At 44.5% G+C, this 26,238-nt stretch overlaps 2 protein-coding genes across 2 annotated transcripts in view; both read left to right on the plus strand.

Annotated features, from left to right (window-relative positions):
- Positions 1 to 2,899, plus strand: part of exoc4 (exocyst complex component 4) — a gene marked incomplete at its 5' end in the record, with an annotated part of 105,429 nt that extends 102,530 nt beyond the window's left edge. The window contains 1 exon segment of the mRNA XM_046335279.1: positions 846 to 2,899. Coding sequence (XP_046191235.1) covers positions 846 to 1,083 — 238 coding nt within the window.
- A 622-nt stretch (positions 2,900 to 3,521) lies between these two features.
- LOC124019848 (leucine-rich repeat and guanylate kinase domain-containing protein-like) lies at positions 3,522 to 26,101 on the plus strand. The gene is made up of 16 exons (XM_046335284.1): positions 3,522 to 3,852; positions 4,096 to 4,200; positions 4,421 to 4,502; positions 4,740 to 4,840; positions 5,173 to 5,254; positions 5,351 to 5,475; positions 10,638 to 10,781; positions 11,577 to 11,657; positions 11,788 to 11,874; positions 14,112 to 14,218; positions 14,588 to 14,707; positions 17,302 to 17,398; positions 22,470 to 22,583; positions 22,661 to 22,862; positions 25,912 to 26,007; positions 26,082 to 26,101. Exons 1-16 carry the CDS (start codon positions 3,646 to 3,648, stop codon positions 26,099 to 26,101), a joined length of 1,770 nt encoding a protein of 589 aa, XP_046191240.1. The 5' UTR covers positions 3,522 to 3,645.
- Positions 26,102 to 26,238: the final 137 nt, after the last annotated feature.

The raw sequence follows: 26,238 nt of genomic DNA on the forward strand, positions 1-26,238 counted from the left end.
GGTACAGTAGCACTAGATCAACATCATAGTGTTATGTGAGGCAGTATGGTACAGTAGTACTAGATCAACATCATAGTGTTATGTGAGGCAGTATGGTACAGTAGCACTAGATCAACATCATAGTGTTATGTGAGGCAGTATGGTACAGTAGTACTAGATCAACATCATAGTGTTATGTGAGGCAGTATGGTACAGTAGTACTAGATCAACATCATAGTGTTATGTGAGGCAGTATGGTACAGTAGTACTAGATCAACATCATAGTGTTATGTGAGGCAGTATGGTACAGTAGTACTAGATCAACATCATAGTGTTATGTGAGGCAGTATGGTACAGTAGTACTAGATCAACATCATAGTGTTATGTGAGGCAGTATGGTACAGTAGTACCAGATCAACATCATAGTGTTATGTGAGGCAGTATGGTACAGTAGTACTAGATCAACAACATAGTGTTATGTGAGGCAGTATGGTACAGTAGTACTAGATCAACATCATAGTGTTATGTGAGGCAGTATGGTACAGTAGTACTAGATCAACATCATAGTGTTATGTGAGGCAGTATGGTACAGTAGTACCAGATCAAAAACATCATAGTGTTGATTCGTTCCTTTTTCTCTACTCATCTCTACTACTGGTTACTGACCTCTGACCTCTCCTGTCCCCCATGTCCTTCCTTCCTTCCTTCCTCCCTCTAATCCCCTAACCACCATCTCCTCTCCCCCTTCCCTCTCCACCCCTCCCCTTTGCTCTGACCTCTCTGACCTCTGTCTTTTAGAGGGATTGGGATAACACAGAACATTCTCATGGGCATTGAACAATGAAGTCATCTCCTCCCCTGTTTAGGCAGTACTATGAGATGCTGTACAACGCTGCAGATGAGCTGCTCAACCTGGTGGTGGACCAGGGCGTTCGCTACACCGAGCTGGAGTACATCCACGCCCTCAGCCTGCTGCAGAGGAGCCAGACGGGCGTGGGAGACCTGAGCACGCAGAATGTCCGGCTGCAGCGCCTCAAGGAGATCATCTGCGAGCAGGCAGCCTTCAAGCAGGCCACCAAGGACAAGAAGATCACTACTGTTTGAGAGGGGGGACATTGGGAGGCTGTTGTTGGCAATGGTCTGTTTGTATTACTGTCCAGTGTTTCTCAACCTCCTGTCTGGATAAAGGGTTTAGATTAAAGCTAGTATTTGAGAGCTGACCTAGCAGTGTCAGCTAACCGTCTGAGGGACTGGTCAGCACCTCCACAGGGACTGGTGTTGAACTGGGTTTGTAAAAGTCCTAACTGAGTCTTCATTAGATCCCATGGCAGACCGTAAATAACCATGTAATATGTTTTGGGGGTTGAGATAATGCTGGTAGGCTGTACATTAATTAGTTACTGATTTAAGGGTTGAACTTAGTTACCAATATGTATCCGTTGTTGTCACTCATCTGTTTATTCACTGGCAAGAATGTAGCCAGTTCCTCAAGAAATCACACACACACGCACACACTCTCCAACTTAAAAAATTACTCCCTTCAATCATCCCATATGTGGTCGGCCCTAGTCTCACCTGTGGAGAATGGGGGAATTTTCTGAGAGTCTGGCTTTGGGGCCTTTCTCATCTCATTGTCTCATTACATCTAACTGCTGCTCTCAATTACAGCTCTACCTCCAGCTCTCCCTCGTGGGCCCGCTGACTGTGTCTGCAATACCAGATGCCAGATTAGACTGTCTAGATTATCACTTCTCTCCCCCTGCTTGTGGCCATTTTGTGGCCATTCTTCTTCCCCAAGGACAAAGAAAGGAATTGGTTCCCCACCTCAGCTGTGGTTCACTCTATTTTTCTCTCACTTTTAGAATAATGTAGATTGGATATAATGTAGCTATAGCCGATTCTGATTATGGTATTTGCCACTGTCCTGAAATGCATTGACTGTGCTGCAGCGTTGAGGTGTACATGTGTGCTAGGGGATGAGGGCCAATATATCCAGTACAATTTAAGTGTGTATTTTGTCCCAACACTCAAGGTCTTGAACTTAATAGGGATGTAATTGCAAATCACTATTCCCCTTTCTACCACTACAACTGTTAACTTCTGCTAGAACTATTCTAAAGTGAATACACTTGCAAGGAGTCACAAATCATTCCTTCCCCTGCATCCCCTCAGTATATTTAGTTAATTAACTCAGAGGAAAAGTACTTAACAAGAGCGGGGGAGGGAGGAAAGAGAACAGGGGAGAGTTGAGGCAGTGCTGCTCACCCAGAACCCAGCGGAACCATCCATCATAATGACATGTAGGCTGGGATCAATATGAGCCTTGTGGTTGCCGGAGGGATTGCTTCGTGCCATAGGAACAGCATTTGTTTTACTCAGCACACTCAAGACGTACACGTACACACACACACACACACAATAAACACGTACTATATTACACACACACTATGGAGGTCTCTGGCTTGCAGTACTCTGCACAACTGATGAGTTTTTTTTCCTGCTGATTTGGGAACAAGGGAACACTCCATCTGTATTGAAATGATCCGGTATATCGGACCCCTTTACCCACATTTTAAATAATGGGGCAACTCATTGTAAAGATCTACAAATATATTTCACTTGTTTTTTTAACGCTTTGCTTTATTTGTTTGTTTACTAAGACGTGTCGTTTTGCACATCTACAGTGTGTAATATGAGAGTGGTTTCATGTCTGATCAGTTTTTTCACAAACATCTGATAAGAATGGAGGTTAATGAGTCCCAGTGTGATTTAAGGATGTATTTGATCCTTTCTCCATTGTCTGTTAAACGTCCCTTTCAGACCAACGCTTTGTCTATCAATCCTTCACTCAATTAAAGAAAGAGGACCTGCCATTGTGTACACTGATCTTGCTGAAATAAAACCTCAAAATTCCCCTGTGTATATGAGCAGTTTGTGTGTTTTTGTACAGTGAAAAGAGCCAGTTTCCTAACTTGTGTGGTCAAGGGACTAGTTTCTTCCATTGACACAGAGGAATTGACGAATGCCATACAGAACGAAACACTACCCAAACAACATGGTCTGTCTATGCGCTGTTGCACTGTATAATTCAGTCTTTTCACATTGACACAAATTGACTTTGTCCGATGATGTCATTTTACATAGACTGATCCAAAATCTACACTGTCAGGAATTGAGCTCAGCTGCCAGATCTGATGGGATGTCAGAAGAAGGCTTTTCTATAGAATGATCAAGACTTGTTGAAAGATGTCTGCCTGAAGCACAAAGCACACTACTTGAAATCTAGTATGTCAAGCTTTTTTCTGCATTTTGGTGAGCATGATTGAGGTTTCAACATGGTGATTAGTGTAAAGTTAGTAGAAGATTTAATGGCTAATATTTGTCTCGGCACACTAAAATGAAAATGCATGAATATATTACTTTTTCCAGACGGTGGAACCTGGGAACCAGGGTTTGAAAGATTTTATGAACTGTTGGGAAGTAAATTAATCAAAAACGACATCTCCCACAGTTCAATTCACCTACTGACGCTTCGTCTTCGTTACTAAGCAACAGAGAACGCTATCTGCTCCAGCTGAGCCAACTTTCAAAATAGCTGCCTACCTAGGCTAATTAGTAAGTAAAAATATCCCCAAAGTATTCTCATGCCAAACAATTTAATCCAAAATGTCTTCTACTTCGACCATTTCCAATTTGCAAGATATCGGGAAGCAAACATCGCCCCAGTATTCCTCTGGGTCACCCATTTGCTACCCTCATGAGTCAGTGACACAGGAGACCACTGATGCGCAACCATTTCCTGCTGCGGTTCATCAGCCGTGTGCAGACACGTTTTCAACCTCCGAGGAAGAGAAGGAGGAGAAGACAATGGAGGTAAGGGAGGAAGCTTGGGGTAACAGCTAAATGCATAAAGATGCTAACTGCTTTAGTCAGATGGGGCTTGGTGAGTAACACGCTGTTTCTGTTAATTACTTTCAGGATGCAAGCAACTTCTCTCTTTCTACTCGGGAGTTTCATGATAACAGAAGTTTGGTGCATAAAAACAATGCATTGGCAGTGCATGACGTGTTCTATTGTGTACTGCAACATGTTTTGATGTAGCTATGTCTCATACAGAAACACGATGGTGTGTTGACTGAAGAGGAAGTTTCCAGCTGTTTATCCAACCTGGGACACTCTGCCACAGGACTAGAGCATGTCTACCAGTTCCTCTCTGCACCCGTAAGAACACACACAACACACACACACACACACACTTCAGGTTGATAGTGTAACCCCATCAATCGCTGATAATATGCTTTACATGAGTAACTGTTTACCATCAGACTTTTCACGGAAGAGTATCTAACAAATCTGTTTACTTTCCATTTCTGTTGCATTTCTTAACTTGTTTTGTTTTCTATGTCAAGTGGAATTCAATTTCGAATATGTCTCCATCCAGGGTCGAAATCTGAATAATGTCTCCATCCTTTGCAATTACGTCCACCTTCAAAAGCTAGAACTTCCTTACAACAAAATAAAAGGTGTGTGTGTGTCTCATATTAACAAATGCGCTGTACGCCTTGTTATGATTCTAATTACTGATATAGAAAATGTAGCTTGATTAGCCTAATGAATTAAACAATGGTTCACTTCTCATCGGTGCCCTTGTAACTTCTAGGCTTCTGGTTTGAATAATAACAGTTGTGTGTCAGGGGTTGCCATGTCTCCCCTCTGCTCGCCCGACTCTCCTGACTCACCTAATGTATGTTGACTGGTAGATGTATCCTGTGTCAGCCACATGCCGTATCTCATCATCCTGGATGCCTCCCACAACCAACTCACCGACTTCTTTGGATTCCAGCCACCCAGGAACCTCAAGGTGGGACCTTCAACAGACAGGATAAGACAACGCTTGATTTGTGGCTTGGGGTTTCTTGCAGCCTGTAGTCCCAGAAGATGGGTTCCAATCATCATAGACCATTTATACTGCAGTGTCCTTCCATATGCTTACTAAGTATTACCTACCCTGGAATGACAAGGAACTTACCAGGGTTGACTTCTTCGTATTGTTTATCAGTGAGTTAAACAGTACTAGTAGAATGTGTCATACTATACATGCATTTGGTTGTTTATTTTCATATGTCTTCATTGTAAAAAGCATTTAAAGATTGGTCCACTTGATTCATTATTCACGTTTGTTGTATTCCGCAGGAGGTTAACTTTTCCCATAACCAGATGTCAGTGATGACACATTTGTCAGCCTACTCGTCTTTGAGTAAACTGAATCTGGACTGTATCCTTATTTACACAGACACACATACATGTCGAGTTCTTATCTAGACTACTTCCTCATTGTATACCATTCTTAACGTGTGCCCGTTCTGGATAGACAACTGTTTCACTGAGATCGGTGGTCTGCTGCATTGTGCCAGCCTCACACACCTCAGCCTGGCACACAACAAGATCTCCTGTATCAGTGGCCTGGACAACCTGCCAATCAAAGACCTCTGTCTGGTTGGTCCTAACTCATTCACCCGCATCTTGAATTATTCCATTTACATTTACATTTAAGTCATTTAGCAGACGCTCTTATCCAGAGCGACTTACAAATCACTTTTCATGTGTGTTTATATATGGAGATGTTACATGAATAATTACATTGCGTGTGTGTTTGTTGAATAATTTGATTCTTAAAGATAATATTTTACCATGCGTTATGCTCATATATGAATATGCCCATCCGGTTGTATAGACGCAGCTCTCTAAGCTCATCAGTACTGTGGTTAGTGGTTGGTCTTGTGGTTGATTTAATATGGTCTACCGACTAGGACACAAGTCTTTTCCTGTGAATCAGTTGTTCTCTGTTTTCACCTTGATGTCCCTTCCTGGTGTTTACAATCTTCCATTACGTCATGGCTTTTCTAAAAGGTTATTCCTCCCAGTATGGTGCCAGTTATGCTACACACAATATTTGAGCACTGATTTCTCTTCAAACATGATGACAGCAGGTGGTGTATTTTTAACTCTCCCCTACCCCCTCTCTCCTGTCTCATATTTAAAGCACAGACATAATTGAGCTTCAGCTTTTCAAAGACACACAGACATGGGCTCCAGTGTGAGAGCCACCATATGGCTGTGCCAGCGGGCCTCCAGACCCTTCCCTCTCCCTCTCTGATGGATGCTGGTGTCCTTTATCAAAGTGATTCCTCATCGTCAGCACGATGTAGCCGTGTCCCCTGTCCGCTTCCACCCTCCCCTCTGGGACCAGCTGCCGGCGGTGTGAGCAAGCCTGGACCCTGTCCCCCCCCCCTCTCCTCTCTTATTCCCTCACCCCTCCATAGCATCCCTGTCAACCAGGGAACCAGCCGCTGTCTCCATCTCCCCCCCCCTCCTCTCCTCTCTTATTCCCTCACCCCTCCATAGCATCCCTGTCAACCAGGGAACCAGCCGCTGTCTCCATCTCCCCCTCCTCTCCTCTCTTATTCCCTCACCCCTCCATAGCATCCCTGTCAACCAGGGAACCAGCCGCTGTCTCCACCCCCTCCTCTCCTCTCTTATTCCCTCACCCCTCCATAGCATCCCTGTCAACCAGGGAACCAGCCGCTGTCTCCATTCCCCCCCTCTCTTATTTCCTCACCCCTCCATAGCATCCCTGTCAACCAGGGAACCAGCCTCTGTCTCCATCTCCCCTCCCCCTTCCCTCTCGGCCCTCTCCTGCCCAGCCCCGCTCCCTAACAGCGTGCTACCTGTCAGCCAGCCTCCTCTCAGCCCATCACACCCTGGCCTCGAGAGCTTCCAGGGCTCCGCGCGGTCACCGTCCCCCGCTGTCGGCAGCCCTCTGCCAGGAAGGCTAGTGGAGGAGGGCAGGGCATGGTGGCCGCGGGGGCTGGATCCTGAATGACAGCCCACGCAGGGGGAAGGTGGGGTGGGCATGGGTTGTTACAGAGCAGGAGGGATTGTGGGTTCTAGAGGAGAGGAGGGCTGGTCTGTAGTGCTTTTGGCATGTCCACATCAGTGTCTGGCCAGCTGTTCACCTGTCACTCCTCACCTGTCAACCCAGACCGTTGGAGCTGGCCTGTCAATCATACACACATCTCAGGGAGAAGTTTTATACTCCTTACAGATGGGGAAGGGAACACTCAATGTTAACTTTGTTAGTGAGGGTGGGGTGAGTATGTGTCTGTGTGTGCGTGTGACATGGGCGTGTGTGTGTTGTCGTGTCTTTGGCATCATTAAAACTGAAGACTTATTTATCAAATAACCCTCTGTAATTATTATTACGCGATTAAACAGATTAATCATGTAACTGTAATTACAGTGCCTTGCGAAAGTATTCGGCCCCCTTGAACTTTGCGACCTTTTGCCACATTTCAGGCTTCAAACAAAAGATATAAAACTGTATTTTTTTGTGAAGAATCAACAACAAGTGGGACACAATCATGAAGTGGAACGACATTTATTGGATGTTTCAAACTTTTTTAACAAATCAAAAACTGAAAAATTGGGCGTGCAAAATTATTCAGCCCCCTTAAGTTAATACTTTGTAGCACCACCTTTTGCTGCGATTACAGCTGTAAGTCGCTTGGGGTATGTCTCTATCAGTTTTGCACATCGAGAGACTGATAGTGAGACTCAGTGAGGTTGGATGGAGAGCATTTGTGAACAGCAGTTTTCAGTTCTTTCCACAGATTCTCGATTGGATTCAGGTCTGGACTTTGACTTGGCCATTCTAACACCTGGATATGTTTATTTTTTAACCATTCCATTGTAGATTTTGCTTTATGTTTTGGATCATTGTCTTGTTGGAAGACTAATCTCCGTCCCAGTCTCAGGTCTTCTGCAGACTCCATTAGGTTTTCTTCCAGAATGGTCCTGTATTTGGCTCCATCCATCTTCCCATCAATTTTAACCATCTTCCCTGTCCCTGCTGAAGAAAAGCAGGCCCAAACCATGATTCTGCCACCACCATGTTTGACAGTGGGGATGGTGTGTTCAGGGTGATGAGCTGTGTTGCTTTTACGCCAAACATAACGTTTTGCATTGTTGCCAAAAAGTTCAATTTTGGTTTCATCTGACCAGAGCACCTTCTTCCACATGTTTGGTGTGTCTCCCAGGTGGCTTGTGGCAAACTTTAAACAACACTTTTTATGGATATCTTTAAGAAATGGCTATCTTCTTGCCACTCTTCCATAAAGGCCAGATTTGTGCAATATACGACTGATTGTTGTCCTATGGACAGAGTCTCCCACCTCAGCTGTAGATCTCTGCAGTTCATCCAGAGTGATCATGGGCCTCTTAGCTGCATCTCTGATCAGTCTTCTCCTTGTATGAGCTGAAAGTTTAGAGGGACGGCCAGGTCTTGGTAGATTTGCAATGGTCTGATACTCCTTCCATTTCAATATTATTGCTTGCACAGTGCTCCTTGGGATGTTTAACGCTTGGGAAATCTTTTTTGTATCCAAATCTGGCTTTAAACTTCTTCACAACAGTATCTTGGTCCTGCCTGGTGTGTTCCTTGTTCTTCATGATGCTCTCTGCGCTTTTAACGGACCTCTGAGACTATCACAGTGCAGGTGCGTTTATACGGAGACTTGATTACACACAGGTGGATTGTATTTATCATCATTAGTCATTTAGGTCAACATTGGATCATTCAGAGATCCTCACTGAACTTCTGGAGAGAGTTTGCTGCACTGAAAGTAAAGGGGCTGAATCATTTTGCACGCCCAATTTTTTCAGTTTTTGATTTGTTAAAAAAGTTTGAAATATCCAATAAATGTCTTTCCACTTCATGATTGTGTCCCACTTGTTGTTGATTCTTCACAAAAAAATACAGTTTTATATCTTTATGTTTGAAGCCTGAAATGTGGCAAAAAGTCGCAAAGTTCAAGGGGGCCGAATACTTTCGCAAGGCACTGTAACTAGGAAGTCGGGGCACCAAGGAAAATATTCAGATTACAAACTTATAATTTTCCTAATATAACTTTCTGATATTTTAATATCAATTAGTCTTCTTATTAATTCAATATTATTTACCTCACGTTAGTCTCATTCCAAATGTTGTAAAGTGTTGGTTATCTGCACAAACCCAGTCTTCACTATGAGTCATCCATACATCAATTGTCTTAAAATCATTTATTTACTAACTAAGTAATTCACAGAAATACAAAGTTGAATATTATAACAATTGAAATGCTAATCCTTTGCACATGAACGCTCACTCATTCGGGAACAATTGCAATCAATATATATATTTACACTCAGTGTGTCATCGGGATCTCTATTGAAAAGTTAGTTTCTGTTGGAGAGTCTGTCCTCCCTCTCTCTGTCGTGGTTAGAATGGATAGTTCAAAGTGACATTCATTCATGTCATTATAGATGGATGTTTCGGCGGTTGTCGGTCTTCGCGTTCAATGATACCGAATTCCTAGCTGCAGACTAGTAATTAATATCAAAGACTTGTTGTTATTCTGTCGGTATCGATAGTCTTAAGAGTTTAACCACGTGGTATGGATAAAAGATTCAGCCATCTACTCAAACCTTAGCTTATACTCAGGTCTCTACTCAAACCTTGGCCCTCTCGTGGTAAGCTGGTTTGCAACCTTTAGCCATCTCGTAATTGAGGTAAGCTCGGTCTGGTGATCGAAAACCCAGGTGGTGGTTTTATTTGGGACACAGAAAAAGTCTGTTTCATGACGCCAGGTCCTGTCTGTGCCTCTGGGAGTGTGCCAATGACTTGGTGAAACTTTTTAGGGAATTGGAGTTTCCTTCATTAAACAGTCCAAAACGGACCAGTCGTAGCTGGATTCTTCACCGATCTTTTATACCTTCTCCAGAACATAAATGTCGTTTGGTTCTCCAGTTCTGTGAGAAAGAAGAAATTCATTTGTTCTCTCTATGAAAACTCACTCTCTCTATACTGTCTGGCCATGAGGCAGGATCTTCCCTCAGAATTTACGACCGGCCTCCCGGGTGGCGCAGTGGTTAAGGGCGCTGTACTGCATTGCCAGCTGTACCACCGAGACTCTGGGTTCGCGCCCAGGCTCTGTCGTAACCGGCCGCGACCGGGAGGTCCGTGGGGCGACGCACAATTGGCCTAGCGTCATCCAGGTTAGGGAGGGTTTGGCCGGTAGGGATATCCTTGTCTCATCAAGCACCAGCGGCTCCTGTGGCGGGCCGGGCGCAGTGCACGCTAACAAAGGTTGCCAGGTGCGCTGTGTTTCCTCCGGCACATTGGTGCGGCTGGCTTCGGGGTTGGATGCGCGCTGTGTTCAGAAGCAGTGCGGCTTGGTTGGATTGTGTATCGGAGGACGCATGACTTTCAACCATCGTCTCTCCCGAGCCCGTACGGAAGTTGTAGCGATGAGACAAGATAGTAGCTACTAACAATTGGATACCACGAAATTGGGGAGAAAAAGGTGTAAAAATTCAACAAAAAAATAATTTACGACATCTCTGACCACAGCAGCCTGGTTGTAGGAGAGAGAGAGATGGTACAGAGCTAGGGAGGTGGTACTCCCTGTGTCCAAAGAGGGCAAAAGAGGGCAACGTCATTAGTGTGTAGGAGGAGGGAGAGTTGTGTGTGAGCTTGTATGAGTTCATTAATATGTGTGTGTATTGTCCACACGGTATTCATATTCCCAGTGTTTGTCATGTATCACGTCCTCTCTATCCAGAGGGGGAATCAGATTGAGAAGATAGAGAATTTGGAGACTCTGAGAACCCTGCAGGTCCTGGATCTGTCTCTGAACCGCATCAGCAGTCTGTCAGGCCTGCAGAATCTCCATCTGCTGGGCTCCATCAACCTGGAGAGTAACCTGGTGAGACACAGTCCATTCCTTAATGTCCTGCTCTCCTGTCAACCTTGGTTACCCTCCCTAATTCCTTAATGTCATGCTCTCCTGTCAAACTGGAGAGAAACCTGGTGAGACACAGTCCATTCCTTAATGTCCTGCTCTCTTCTCAAACTGGAGAGTAACCTGGTGAGACACAGTCCATTCCTTAATGTCCTGCTCTCCTGTCAACCTTGGTTACCCTCCCTAATTCCTTAATGTCCTGCTCTCCTGTCAAACTGGAGAGGAACCTGGTGAGACACAGTCCATTCCTTAATGTCCTGCTCTCCTGTCAAACTGGAGAGGAACCTGGTGAGACACAGTCCATTCCTTAATGTCCTGCTCTCCTGTCAAACTAGAGAGGAACCTGGTGAGACACAGTCCATTCCTTAATGTCCTACTCTCTTCTCAAACTGGAGAGAAACCTGGTGAGACACAGTCCATTCCTTAATGTACTGCTCTCTTCTCAAACTGGAGAGGAACCAGGTGAGACACAGTCCATTCCTTAATGTCCTGCTCTCTTCTCAAACTGGAGAGGAACCTGGTGAGACACAGTCCATTCCTTAATGTCCTGCTCTGGTCTCTGCCACTGTCTGCATGGTACCAATGGCCAGTATCACTAAACCACCTAGCGACTGTATACCAGGAGCTGAGTGATAAAGCTATTCCACTGAATCAACTGATAGATTGGCTGTGGTATTACATTTAGTTTTAATAGTTTTTAAAGGATTTATTCTTGATCCAAGCATCTGATCTTTTTTCTGTATGATATATTGTTCTCAGATCAGTGAAATCAAGGAGGCTACACACATCCATGACCTGTGCCTGCTCCGGGAGCTGAATCTGCAGAGAAACCTAGTCCAGGTAGCTGCACTGCACCTACACCCAGAACACATCACTAAACTAACAAGTTAGCTCCCTAATGCTGTCTGCTTCCTCTGTACTGACAATAGACATGTCCATGCTGCTTCTTTCACTGTTGTTTCAACCCCAGGAGCAACTGGACTACAGACTGGCAGTGATCTTCCTCCTTCAACACCTGACTGGCCTGGACCAGGAGAAAGTCACAGTAGAGGAGAAGGCAGGTTGGATGTATGAGATGGCTAGTAGACTGTCACTGGCCAGCCAGGCCAGTAGACTGGCGCTGGCCAGCCGGCTGGCTATTATTCTGGCGCTGGCCAGCCGGCTGGCTATTATTCTGGCGCTGGCCAGCCGGCTGGCTAGTATTCTGGCGCTGGCCAGCCGGCTAGCTTGTAGACCACAATTGATACTAGCCTACAGTAGGTCCAAATTCTGCTGGGCGTAGATGGAAAAGATAACATTTCTCCTGCATCTCGGGCTAGCTTGGTAATGTTCTATTAGATGTCCATCCCTGTGTGTAATACTGTGCCTATAGGAAGTGGAGGAGGGGCATCAATAACTGAGTGGCATGTTTTGCTAATTGGGACAGTGAATGCTAACCTGGTATGTTTGTGGTCATCTGTGGTCAACAGTGGTCATCTGTCAGGATCTGTAGAGGTTTTATAATATAGGTCAATGATACAGTTGAAGTCTGAAGTTTACATACACTTAGGTTGGAGTCATTAAACTCGTTTTTCAACAACTCCACAAATTTATTGTTAACAAACTATAGCTTTGGCAAGTCGGTTAGGACATCTACGTTGTGCATGACACAAGTAATTTTTCCAACAATTGTTTACAGACAGATTATTTCACTTATAATTCACTGTATCACAATTCCAGTGGGTCAGAAGTTTACATACACTAAGTTGACTGTACCTTTAAACAGCTTGGAAAATTCCAGAAAATTATGTCATGGCTTTAGAAGCTTCTGATAGGCTAATTGACATCATTTGAGTCAATTGGAGGTGTAACTGTGGATGTATTTCAAGGCCTACCTTCAAACTCAGTGCCTCTTTGCTTGACATCAAGAAATCAGCCAAGACCACAGAAAATAAATTGTAGACCTCCACAAGTCTGGTTCATCCTTGGGAGCAATTTCCAAATGCCTGAAGGTTCCACATTCCTCTACCACAATAGTACGTAAGTATGAACACCATGGGACCATGCAGCCGTCATACAGCGAGACGTGTTCTGTTTCCTATAGATGAACGTACTTTGGTGCGAAAAGTGCAAATCAATCCCAGAACAGCAGAAAAGGACCTTGTGAAGATGCTGGAGGAAACAGGTACAAAAGTATCTATATCCACAGTAAAACAAGTCCTATAGCGACATAAGCCACTGCTCCAAAACCACCATGAAGAAAAAAACTGGAACTGTTTGGCTATAATGACCATCGTTATGCTTAGAGGAAAAAGGGGGAGGCTTGCAAGCTGAACGTTCCGGGTGGCAGCATCATGTTGTGTGGGTGCTTTGCTGCAGAAGGGACTGGTGCACTTCACAAAATAGATGGCATCATGAGGATGGAACATTATGTGGATATATTGAACTAACATCTCAAGACATCAGTCAGGAAGTTAAAGCTTGGTCACAAATGGGTCTTCCAAATGGACAATGGCCCCAAGCATACTTCCAAAGTTGTGGCAAAATGGCTTAAGGACAACAAAGTCAAGGTATTGGAGTGGCCATCAAAAAGCCCTGACCTCAATCCTATAGAATATGTGTGGGCAGAATTGAAAAGCGTGTGCGAGCAAGGAGGCCTACAAACCTGACTCAGTCAGGAGGAATGGGCCAAAATTCACCAAACTTTTTTTTATTGTGGGAAGCTTGTGGAAGGCTACCTGAAATGTTTGACCCAAGTTAAACAATTTAAAGGCAATGCTACCAAATATTAATTGATTGTATGTAAACTTCTGACCCAATGGGAATGTGATGAAAGAAATAAAAGCTGAAATAAATAATTCTCTATTCTCTCTACTATTATTCTGACATTTCACATTCTTAAAATAAAGTGGTGATCCTAACTGACCTAAGAGGGAATTGTTACTAGGATTAAATGTCAGGAATTGTGAAAAACAGAGTCTAAATGTATTTGGCTGAGGTGTATGTAAACTTCTGACTGTACGTACGTTACTTCTAGATAGGACTGACTTGAAGTAAGATATTTATCGGCAATGTGACATATGAACGTCTCCCCCTGTGTTCTCCAGGTGTCTGCTGTGAACATTGTTACATATGAACGTCTCCCCCTGTGTTCTCCAGGTGTCTGCTGTGAACATTGTTACATATGAACGTCTCCCCCTGTGTTCTCCAGGTGTCTGCTGTGAACATTGTTACATATGAACGTCTCCCCCTGTGTTCTCCAGGTGTCTGCTGTGAACATTGTTACATATGAACGTCTCCCCCTGTGTTCTCCAGGTGTCTGCTGTGAACAAGTACGACCCTCCTCTGGAGGTGGTGGCAGCCAGGGAACACATGAGTCACATGGTATACCAGCTGATGCAGCCCCAGGTCATCTACGATAGGTAAAAACAGCACGACCCGCCAACTACCCTGACTGGACTACCCTCCTTAGAACACGACTTTCAGCCAATCAGAAGTCGATGTCTGCTGTGACATTGATGAATATTCTAAATAAAGCTTACATACTAAATTAACTTGTGCTTGCAATCTTTAAAAATGAAGAAACATTTATGCTCTATTTATACATCATAGAAACTGACCTATCCCCTGGCCTAGAAAAATCTGATTTTTCTGATTGGCTTGTTGTCCTGAACAATGGTAAAGTACTTCCTAGACTCTTTATCCTTGTGCTGCTCTCCTGTGTTCTCCAGGTGTCTCTATCTAAATGGTGTACTGTGTCATCCATGTGTTGCTGTGTGCGTGTGTCCCAGCACCCTGCCCAGTCTTGACTCTCCCTACCCCATGCTGGTGTTGACTGGACCCCAGGCTTGTGGGAAGAGAGAGCTGGCCCACAAGCTCTGCCGAGAGTTCAACGACTTCTTCGCCTACGGGTGAGTCCCAAGTGCCAAATGGTACCCTATTTCCTACATTGTAGTGCACTACTTTTGGCAAGCTATGGCCAAACTCTGGGGGCTTGTGTGTATCCATAAAGCACACTTTTCCATATATAGTGCACTACTTTTGGCCAGCTTGCTTCTCGGATTTTGTGCTCATTGGAATAGACTTTATCAAAGGATGCAGTTACCTTAAATATGAGAAGGCCTGGTCACAGAGGTGAAGTCTAGGGTTAGCCTAGAGTATAGGCTAGGGTTAGCCTAGAGGTGAAGGCTAGGGTTAGCCTAGAGGTGAAGGCTAGGGTTAGCCTAGAGGTGAAGGCTAGGGTTAGCCTAGAGGTGAAGGCTAGGGTTAGCCTAGAGGTGAAGGCTAGGGTTAGCCTAGAGGTGAAGGCTAGGGTTAGCCTAGAGGTGAAGGCTAGGGTTAGCCTAGAGGTGAAGGCCTGGTCACAGAGGTGAAGGCTAGGGTTAGCCTAGAGGTGAAGGCTAGGGTTAGCCTAGAGGTGAAGGCTAGGGTTAGCCTAGAGGTGAAGGCTAGGGTTAGCCTAGAGGTGAAGGCTAGGGTTAGCCTAGAGGTGAAGGCTAGGGTTAGCCTAGAGGTGAAGGCCTGGTCACAGAGGTGAAGGCTAGGGTTAGCCTAGAGGTGAAGGCCTGGTCACAGAGGTGAAGGCTAGGGTTAGCCTAGAGGTGAAGGATAGGGTTAGCCTAGAGGTGAAGGCTAGGGTTAGCCTAGAGGTGAAGGCCTGGTCACAGAGGTGAAGGCTAGGGTTAGGGTTATTGTTTAGGATGGTACTAAATATATTTCACCAGGATCCCCTCTGGTTCCCCATCCATAGATACATGATAGTTCCACACTGTTACACCAGATGGTCAATACTTCCAACACATGAGCAATGGGGAGTGATAAATAACAAGGTCCCCTACCACGGGCAATAGAAGAAATTAGAAGCAGTAAATAGTGGTAGAGAGAGCACGAACACTGGAGAGCTAGAATCAAAAGAACATCTGCTGGACATGGCTTGTCTATGGCTCTCACCTTACGCTGGTTTTAATAGAAACCAGGGTTCTCTATCCCTGTTCCTGGAGAGCTACCCTCCAGTTGGTTTTCACACCAACCCTGTTCCTGGGGAGCTACCCTCCAGTTGGTTTTCACACCAACCCTGTTCCTGGGGAGCTACCCTCCAGTTGGTTTTCACTCCAACCCTGTTCCTGGGGAGCTACCCTCCTGTAGGTTTTCACACCAACCCTGTTCTTGGAGAGCTACCCTCCTGTAGGTTTTCACTCCAACCCTGATCCTGGAGAGCTACCCTCCTGTAGGTTTTAACCCAAACTCTGTTCCTGGAGAGCTACCCTCCTGTAGGTTTTAACCCTGTTCCTGGAGAGCCACCCTCCTGTAGGTTTTAACTCCAACCCTGTTATTGGAGAGGTACCCTCCTGTAGGTTTTAATCCTCTTCCTGGAGAGCCACCCTCCTGTAGGTTTTAACTTCAACCCTGTTCTTGGAGAGCTACCCTCCAGTTGGTTTTCACTCCAACCCTCCTGATCCTGGAGAGGTACCCCTCCTGTAGGTTTTAACCCAAACTCTGTTCCTGGAGAGCTACCCTCCTGTAGGTTTTAACTCCAACCCTGTTCCTGGAGAGCTACCCTCCTGTAGGTTTTCACTCCAACCCTGATCCTGGAGAGCTACCCTCCTGTAGGTTTTAACCCAAACTCTGTTCCTGGAGATCTACCCTCCTGTAGGTTTTAACCCTCTTCCTGGAGAGCTACCCTCCTGTAGGTTTTAACTCCAACCCTGTTCCTGGAGAGCTACCCTCCTGTAGGTTTTAACTCCAACCCTGTTCCTGGAGAGCTACCCTCCTGTAGGTTTTAACTCCAACCCTATTCCTGGAGAGCTACCCTCCTGTAGGTTTGAACCCAAACCCTGTTCCTGGAGAGCGACCCTCCTGTAGGTTTTAACTCCAACACCAGTTTTAACTAACCTGAGTCAGTTGATCAACCACCTAATTACTAGAATCAGGTACGCTAGATGAGGGTTGGAGTGAAATCCTCCAGGAGGGTGGCTCTCCATGAACATGTTTGGAGAGCCCTGCTCTACACACAGACACACGCACACACACTTCCTTCTACATCCCCGCACCCAGGGGAGGTCGCCCCATCCCACCCCCACCAGCCCCTGTCCTCTGCAGAGCTAACGTAAAAACAGTTAACATACCTACCCCTCCAAAATGACAAGAACCTGTTGATGTGGCCATGGAGTGCTCCACTTCACCTGGGTAGTGGAGTTGGTGTGTGTGTGTGCACTTGTGTGCATCAAAGCGAGTGTGTGGCATGTGTCTGTCTATATGTCTAGTCTGTCCGTTATTCTGTCTCTGTGTGTTGCAATACCATTATGATCCTTAGGAGTTTTTGATTATTTGAAATGTTGGATTATTGTGTGCTTGTTGACATTTACTGCATTGATTGATAGGAACATAAGCAGTTCGCTGCAGCCGTAACACCTGCTAAACTGTGTACATGACCTATGAAGTTGAGTTGCTAGCTTGAATGTATTGCTGTATTGTCATTGGAACCATTTGTCTCTTGTTGTCACAGAACCTGCCATACCACCAGGGGTCCCTACTTTGGGGAAGAGGACGGGAGCGACTACCATTTTGTCACGGAGGAAGACTTTCAGAACATGATTCACATGGTACATGTTTGAGGTTGACTATGTTGCTGTGTGATTGAGCAGAATTACTGATCAACAAATCACCTTGCATCCATTGTTTGGTTAACGTCAGCGATTCTGCCCCTCGTTTGCTCAAACTGATCCCCTCAAACACACTGATAGTGTGTCAGTCTCAGATTCATTTAAATTCTTTCCGTTCGTAAAGATAAAATGTGAAGGTTAAACAATTCATGGTTAGCCCTGTCCATGACACCACCACATCTTCATCGTACTTCAGCATTTAAATATAGTGTCTTCGGAAAGTATTCAAATCCCTTGACTTTTTCCACATTTTGCTACGTTACAACCTTACAAATCTACACACAATACCTCATAATGACGCAGCGAAACAGGTTTTGAGAATTTCTTGCAAATGTCAACAAACAAAAAAAAAAATTAAAAGGAAGATTTACATAAATATTCAGACGCTTTGCTCTGTGACTCGAAATTGAGCTCAGGTGCATCCTGTTTCCATTGATCATCCTTGAGATGTTTATACAACTTGATTGGAGTTCCCCTGTGGTAAATTCAATTGATTAGACATGATTTGGAAAGGCACACACCTGTCTATATAAGGTCCCACAGTTGACAGTGCATGTCAGATAAGAAAAAACTAAGCCATGATGTCGAAGGAATTGTCTGTAGAGCTCCGAGACAGGATTTTGTTGAGGCTCAGATTTGGTGGGTACCAAAACATTTCTGCAGCATTGAAGTTCCCCAAGAACACAATGGCCTCCATTATTCTTAAATAGAAGAAGTTTGGAACCATCAAGACTCTTCCTAGAGCTGGCCGCCGGCCAAACTGAGCAATCGGGGGAGAAGGGCCTTGGTCAGGGAAGTGACCAAGAACCTGATGGTCTCACTGACAGAGCTCTAGAGTTCCTCTGTGGAGACAACCATCTCTTCAGCACTCAGGCCTTTATAGTAGAGTGGCCAGACAGAAGCCACTCCTCATTAAAAAGCACATGACAGCCCACTTTTAGTTTGCCAAAAGGCACCCAAAGACTCTAAGACCATGCTGAAGCATGGTGGTGGCAGCATCATGCTGTGGGGATGTTTTTCAGCGGCAGGGACCGGAACACTATTCCGGATTGAGGCAAAGACGAACAGAGCGAAGTACAGAGAGATCCTTGATGAAAACCTGCTCCAGAGCGCTCAGGACCTCAGACTGGGGCGAATGTTCACCTTCCAACAGGACAATGACCCTAAGCACACAGCCTAGACAACGCAGGAGTGGCTTCGGGACAATGTCCATCCCAGCCAGAGCCCGGTCTTGAACTGAATCGAACATCTCTAGAGAGAACTGAAAATAGCTGTGCAGCAACGCTCCTCATCCAACCTGACTGAGCTTGAGAGGATCTGCAGAGAAGAATGGGAGAAACTCCCCAAATAAAGGTGTGCCAAGCTTGTAACGTCATACCCAAGAAGACTCGGGCTGTAATTGCTGCCTAAGGCGCTTCATCAAAGGGTCTGAATACTTACACTACCGTTCAAAAGTTTGGGGTCACTTAGAAATGTCCTTGTTTTTGAAAGAAAAGCTAAACAAATTGTCCATTAACATAACATCTAATTGATCAGAAATACAGTGTTGACATTTTTTATGTTGTAAATGAGTATTGTAGCTGGAAAAGGCAGATTTTTCTTTCTTTTTTCTGCATATCAACCACCACTCCAGTGTTCCAATGGCACGCTGTGTTAGCTAATCCAAGTTTATCCTTTTAAAATGCTAATTGATCATTAGAAACCCCTTTTGCAATTATGTTAGCACAGTTGAAAACTGTTATGCGGATTAAAGAAGCAATAAAACTGGCCTTCTATAGACTAGTTGAGTATCTGGGGCATCAGCATTTGTGGGTTCGATTACAGGCTCAAAATGGCCAGAAACAAAGAACTTTCTTCTGAAACTCGTCAGTCTTTTCTTGTTCTGAGAAATGAAGGCTATTCCATTCAAGAAATTGCCACGAAACTGAAGATCTGGTACAACGCTGTGTACTACTCCCTTCACAAAACAGCGCAAACTGGCTCTAACCAGAATAGAAAGTGGAGTGGGAGGCCCTGGTGCACAACTGAGCAAGAGGACAAGTACATTAGTGTCTAGTTTGAGAAACAGATGCCTCACAAGTCCCTAACTGGCAGCTTCATTAAATAGTAACCGTAAAACACCAGTCTCAACATCAACAGTGAAGAGGCGACTCTGGGATGCTGGCCTTCTAGGCAGAGTTGCAAAGAAAAATACATATCTCAGACTGGCCAATACAAATAATATATTAAGATGGGCAAAAGAACACAGGCACTGGACAGAGGAAGATTGTATAAAAGTGTTCGGATCTCAAAGAAGAACATTTGTGAGATGCAGAAAAAATGAAAAGATGCTGGAGGAGTGTTGACACCATCTGTCAATCATGGTGGAGGCAATGTGATGGTCTGGGGGTGCTTTGGTGCTGGTAAAGTGGGAGATTTGTACAGGGTAAAAGGATCTTGAAGAAGTATGGCTATCACTCCATTTTGCAAAGCCATGCCATACCCTGTGGATGGCGCTTAATTGGAGCCAATTTCCTCCTACAACAGGACAATGACCCAAAGCACTGCTCCAAACTATGCAATAACTATTTAGGGAAGAAGCAGTCAGCTGTCTATAATGGAATGGCCAGCACAGTCACTGGATCGCAACCCTATTGATCCGTTGTGGGAGCAGCTTGACCTTATGGTTCGAAAGAAGGGCCCATCAAACCAATCCAATTTGTGGGAGGTGCTTCAGGAAGCATGGGGTGAAATCTCTTCAGATTACCTCAACAAATTGACAACTAGAATGCCAAAGGTATGCAAGGCTGTAATTGCTACAAATGGAGGATTCTTTGATGAAAGCAAAGTTTGAAGGACACAATTATTATTTCAATTAAAAATCATAAAACCTTGTCAACGTCTTGACTATATTTCCTATTCATATTGCAACTCATTTCATGTATGTTTTCATGGAAAACAAGGACATTTCTAAATGACCCCAAACCTTTGAACGGTAGTGTATGTAGATGTGATATTTCAGTTGTGTTTTTTTCATACATCTGTTTTCTCTTTGTCATTATGGGGTATCGTGTGTACCGGTAGATTCATTTAAAAAAAGGCTGTAACCTGACAAAACGTGGACCAAGTCAAGGGTCAGCATACTTTCCGAAGGCGCTGTTCATCCAGACAGCAATTTATTTTGTGCAAATGTGTGTAGCCCAGACAGTCTTCTGGTTTGAAGTTTTGTAAGTAGTTCTCTTAACTCTAAAAGACAGTAAATCAATTGTTATGTCATACTCCGTTATTGGCTACTTAAATATATTTCCTTATATCTAACATTTTTGACACTTCAAAGCACAAGAGTTCTACCATATTCCCAAAGGAAGAAGTCCTAGATATCCTACACGGGGGGCCTGAGGTACTGTAGAGTATGCCTGCCCGGCCAACCCTCTTTTAACTTCAGGCCCATTCATTTGTCTTCCTAAAGGTAAATATGTAAGCGCCATGGGGCCTTAATAAATAGAGATCTCTCTCACAGTGATATTAGGAGGAAACCCTTTGAAGTGGGGATCCTAACTGTGCACACTCTAAAGTACAGAGGTAGTGTCTCAGGTGAAGTGGGGATCCTAACCGTGCACACTCTAAAGTACAGAGGTAGTGTCTCAGGTGAAGTGGGGATCCTAACCGTGCACACTCTAAAGTACAGAGGTAGTGTCTCAGGTGAAGTGGGGATCCTAACCGTGCACACTCTAAAGTACAGAGGTAGTATCTCATGTGAAGTGGGGATCCTAACCGTGCACACTCTAAAGTACAGAGGTAGTGTCTCAGGTGAAGTGGGGATCCTAACCGTGTACAGAGGTAGTGTCTCAGGTGAAGTGGGGATCCTAACCGTGCACACTCTAAAGTACAGAGGAAGGTGGAGACCCTTCCTCCCTTATCACATACATACATCACAGACTCCCTGGATCATTCAGACCACGTCAGACCATTTCAGATGGAGACAGAAACATACAGGGCATTCTGAAAGTATTCAGACCCCTTCACCTTCTCCACATTTTGTTACGTTACAGCCTTGTTCTAAAATGGATCAAATAAATCTTCATCAATCTACACACAATGCGCAGTACATCAGACTCGTATGCCCAACCACACACACACACACACACACACACACACACACACACACACACACACACACACACACACACACACACACACACACACACACACACACACACACACACACACACACACACACACACAGCAGCTCCATCCCGAAAATGTGCCTCAATCAGTAGGTCCTTGTGCTTGTTTTATTGTTCCAATTAGCCTGTCAACAGAGGAACGATAAGGGTGCTTTGTAATTTGGGCCTGATGGTTTCCAACCCTCTAAAAGTAGGGGGTGAAGTTAAGCATGACAAGTGTCGAGCTCCTGAGGGAGTCTCTCAATAGTCAGTAGGGCACAACTTATATCAGATCATCAACTAGAAATGTGATATCTAGAATGTGGGCATGAGAGCCTTACCAATTCGTTCCATTTCTATCTGAATATTGGGAAAAGTGTAGCCTACCTTGAGAGTAGGCTACAGTCCTCAGAGCTGTCCGTAGGGTCGTAAAGCGTGATGGATCGTAATGCCGAGCGTATCGGCCCCAGGTGCAAGTAGACGAGGGGTCAAAGGGAGCGGCTGTGTGAACTACAGGGTAGCAGGGGAAGTGATGGTACCCCTGACTGCAGGGTCAGGTGTTCACCTCACAGGTGGGGACATTATAGCTGCGGCTGTTACTCTTCTCTGGACATAGCAGGGGTCGTGAAGGACCCAGTAGGTCCATCGAAGACCACTTCCATTTTAGAATATGAATTTGACTCTTAACTAAGTAAATGTTGCACCCCACGATAGTTGACTGTCACAACTTACAGCTTTCTGTTAACTTTTGTTTTCTTTCTTTTTGTCTCCCCCCTGGTCTCCCTCTCTCGGTCTCCCTCTGTCTGTCTGTCTCTCTTTCTTTCCTTCTCCCTCTGCTCTTCCATTGTCTGTCTTCTCTCTCTCAGGGTAAATTCCTCCAGACGATGCAGTATGCGGGCCACTGGTATGGTCTGTCTCGTGAGGCCATAGAAGACGTGGCCAGGGAGGGCCTGGCCTGCTGTGTGCACATGGAGCTGGAGGTGGGCGTCAACACACACACACATTCACATAGCAGCAGGAAATTGAAAGGCTCATTTTCTGTGTACTGTTCTCCCAGGGTGTGTTCAGTCTGAAGAACAGCCACTTTGAGCCACGTTACGTCCTGATGATCCCCACAGACAAGGAGCAGTACAGCAGGCGGCTGAGGACCAGAGCTCTGTACACCCAGACCCAGATAGATACGGCTGTAGCCCGCGTGGATACATACGCCCTGATCAACAGAGAGCGCCCAGGCTTCTTCGACAACGTCATCCCCTGTGGTACGTAGCTGATGATGATGCAGACCAGTATATAGAATATAGATATATAGGTATGCAGTCCCTTCAGAAAGTATTCATACCCCTTGACTTATTCCACATTTTGTTGTGTTACAGCCTGAATTCAAAATGAATTAAATGTGTTGTTTTTTTACACACAATACCCCTTAATGACAAAGTCAAAACGTGTTTTTAGAAATGTGATTATGAAATATAGAAATATCTCATTTACACAAGTATTCATACCCCTGAGTCAATACATGTTAGAATCAGCTTTGGCAGCGATTACAGCTGAGTATTTCTGGGTCTCTAAGAGCTTTGCACACCTGGATTGTACAATATTTACACATTATACAATTCTTCAAACTCTGTCAAGTTGGTTTCTGATCATTGCTTGACAGCCATTTCCAAGTCTTGCCATAGATTTTCAAGCCGATTGAGGTGAAAACTATAACTAGACCACTCAGGTACACACACCCCTTGACCTTTTCCACGTTTTGTTGTGTTACTGGCTGAATTTAAAGTGGATTCAATTCAGATGTTGTGTCACTGGCATACATACATTATGGGGTATTGCGTGTAGAACAGTAACACAATCTGAATAGAATCTATTTTAAATTCAGGCCGCGAGACAAGAAATGTGTAAAAAGTCCAGAGGTGTGAATACTTTGAAGCCACTGCAGGTATATATAATAGTACTTCAAAGGGAAGCTGTCTTCCACGTTGTTCCTGGATAACATAGAAACACACATACAGCACCAGTCAAACGTTTGGACACACCTACTCATTCAAGGGTAGTTCTTTATTTTTACTATTCTTTACATTGTAGAATAATAGTGAAGACATCAACACTATAAAATAACACTTCAGGTTTCATGTAGTAAACAAAAAAAGTGTTAAATATATTTTGATTTGTTTTAGATTCTTCAAATTAGACACCCTTTGCCTTGATGACAGCTTTTCACACTCTTGGCATTCTCTCAACCAGCTTCATGAGGAATGTTTTTCCAACAGTCTTGAAGGAGTTCCCACATGTGCTGAGCACTTGTTGGCTGCTTTTCCTTCACTCTGTGGTCCAACTCATCCCAAACTATCTCAATTGGGTTGAGGTCGGGTGATGGTGGAGGCCAGGTCCTCTCATGCAGCACTCTATCACTCTCCTTCTTGGTCAAAAAGCCCTTACACAGCCTGGAGGTGTTTTGGGTCATTATCCTGTTGAAAAACAAATGATAGTCCCACTAAGCCCAAACCAGATGGGATGGAGTATGGCTGCAGAATGCTGTGGGAGCCATGCTTGTTGTGTGCCTTGAATTCTAAATAAATCACAGACGGTGTCACCTGCAAAACACCATTACATCTCCTCCTCCATGCTTCACTGTGGGAACCACACATGCGGAGATCATCCATTCACCTACACTGCTCTGCAAAGACAAGGTGGTTGGAACCATAAATCGCAAATTTGGACTCATCACACCAAAGGACAGATTTCCACCGGTCTAATGTCCATTGCTTGTGTTTCTTGGCCCAAGCAAGTCTCTTCTTCTTATTGGTGTCCTTTAGTAGTGGTTTCTTTGCAGCAATTCGACAATCATGCAGTCTCCTCTGAACAGTTGATGTTGAGATGTGTCTATTGCTTGAACTCTGTGAAGCATTTATTTGGGCTACAGTTTCTGAGGCTGGTAACTCTACTGAACTTATCCTCTGCAGCAGAGGTAACTCTGGGTCTTCCTCTCCTGTGGCGGTCCTCATGAGAGCCAGTTTCTTCATCAGCGCTTGATGGTTTTTGCGACTGCACTTGAAGAAACTTTCACAGTTCTTGAAATTTTCCAGATTGAGTGACCTTCATATCTTTTAATGAATGATGGACTGTCATTTCTCTTTGCTTATTTGAGCTGTTCTTGCCATAATATGAACTTGGTCTTTTACCAAATAAGTCTATCTTCTCTATACTACCCCTACCTTGTCACAACACAACTAATTGGCAAAAACGCATTAAGAAGGAATGAAATTCCACAAATGTACTTTTAACAAGGCACACCTGTTAATTGAAATGCATTCCAGGTGACTACCTCATGAAGCTGGTTGAGAGAATGCCAAGAGTGTGCAAAGCTGTCAAGGCAAAGGGTGGCTACTTCGAAGAATCTCAAATATAAAATAAGATATATTTTTATTTGTTTAACACTTTTTTGGTTACGACAGGATTCCATATGTGTTATTATATTATGTGTTATGATGACTTCACTATTATTCTACAATGTAGAAAATAGTAAAACATTAAGAAAAACCCTGGAATGACTAGGTGTGTTCAAACTTTTGACTGGTACTGTAGATGCATACCCATGTTGTCTATCATGGTTTTAATGGTTCTTGTGATGGTTTTCACTCCATGAACCAACTGAAGCATTCAGAGTTGACCTGTGTTCTACCATATAAAGAAACAAAAAATGTCTGGCCACACCCAAATGTACGTTCCTATAGAAACTACCTACAACTGTCCAGTGAAAATCTTATTTTTTAAAGTTCTCTTATCTCTTACCCACATAATGTTGTTGGCGTGTCCTTTATTCGTATTTGTGTCCAAAGCATAAATTAGAGAGAAGAAACCCCCCCGCCTCAAACTTGTATCTCAAACAGACCATTTAAAAAATGCTTGCTATTTACTTACCGGTTAATATAGCCAATCAGCGGCCTACTCGCCTGAATATTTTTAATGACCGGTATACGCCCACACCATTCCAAACCAGAAAATCTGCTTTTTAACATACTTAATTACCATATTTTGTAAGGAAAACTATTTCACACATATTGTAATAAATGATAGGTCATATTTCAGAGAAATCTGGAAACGCTGGACCGTTACTTCAAGAGATTTATCTAAAGAATCTAAAGTCTGGCGTGTGTGTGTGTGTGTGTGTGTGTGTGTGTGTGTGTGTGTGTGTGTGTGTGTGTGTGTGTGTGTGTGTGTGTGTGTGTGTGTGTGTGTGTGTGTGTGTGTGTGTGTGTGTGTGTGTGTGTGTGTGTGTGTGTGTGTGTGCGTGGTGCGTGCGTTCAGATGAGCCAGTGGAGGCATACAGAACCCTGAGGCAGGTGGTGAAGGACTATCTGGGAGTGGAGGAGCAGGGAGGAGAGGACCAGAGCACCCCCACAGGTAGGTGTTTGTGTGCATTACAGCACATATATGTGCGATCAAGTGTGTCATTAACGTGTCAGCATCTGTGACAGAGTTGAAGAGGGACTCCTAGTGGACGAGGCGCCCCCAGCCCCCTCCACCAGAACAGAGGCAGTCTTTATGTCCTGCTCCGCTCCAGACATGGACCCCTCAGACCACAACTGTAGGAAGTACTACAACAAGGTCCAGGCCCAGCTCACCCCACAGAAG

This window comes from Oncorhynchus gorbuscha, unplaced genomic scaffold (assembly GCF_021184085.1).
Source record: "Oncorhynchus gorbuscha isolate QuinsamMale2020 ecotype Even-year unplaced genomic scaffold, OgorEven_v1.0 Un_scaffold_695, whole genome shotgun sequence".
NCBI lineage: Eukaryota > Metazoa > Chordata > Actinopteri > Salmoniformes > Salmonidae > Oncorhynchus > Oncorhynchus gorbuscha.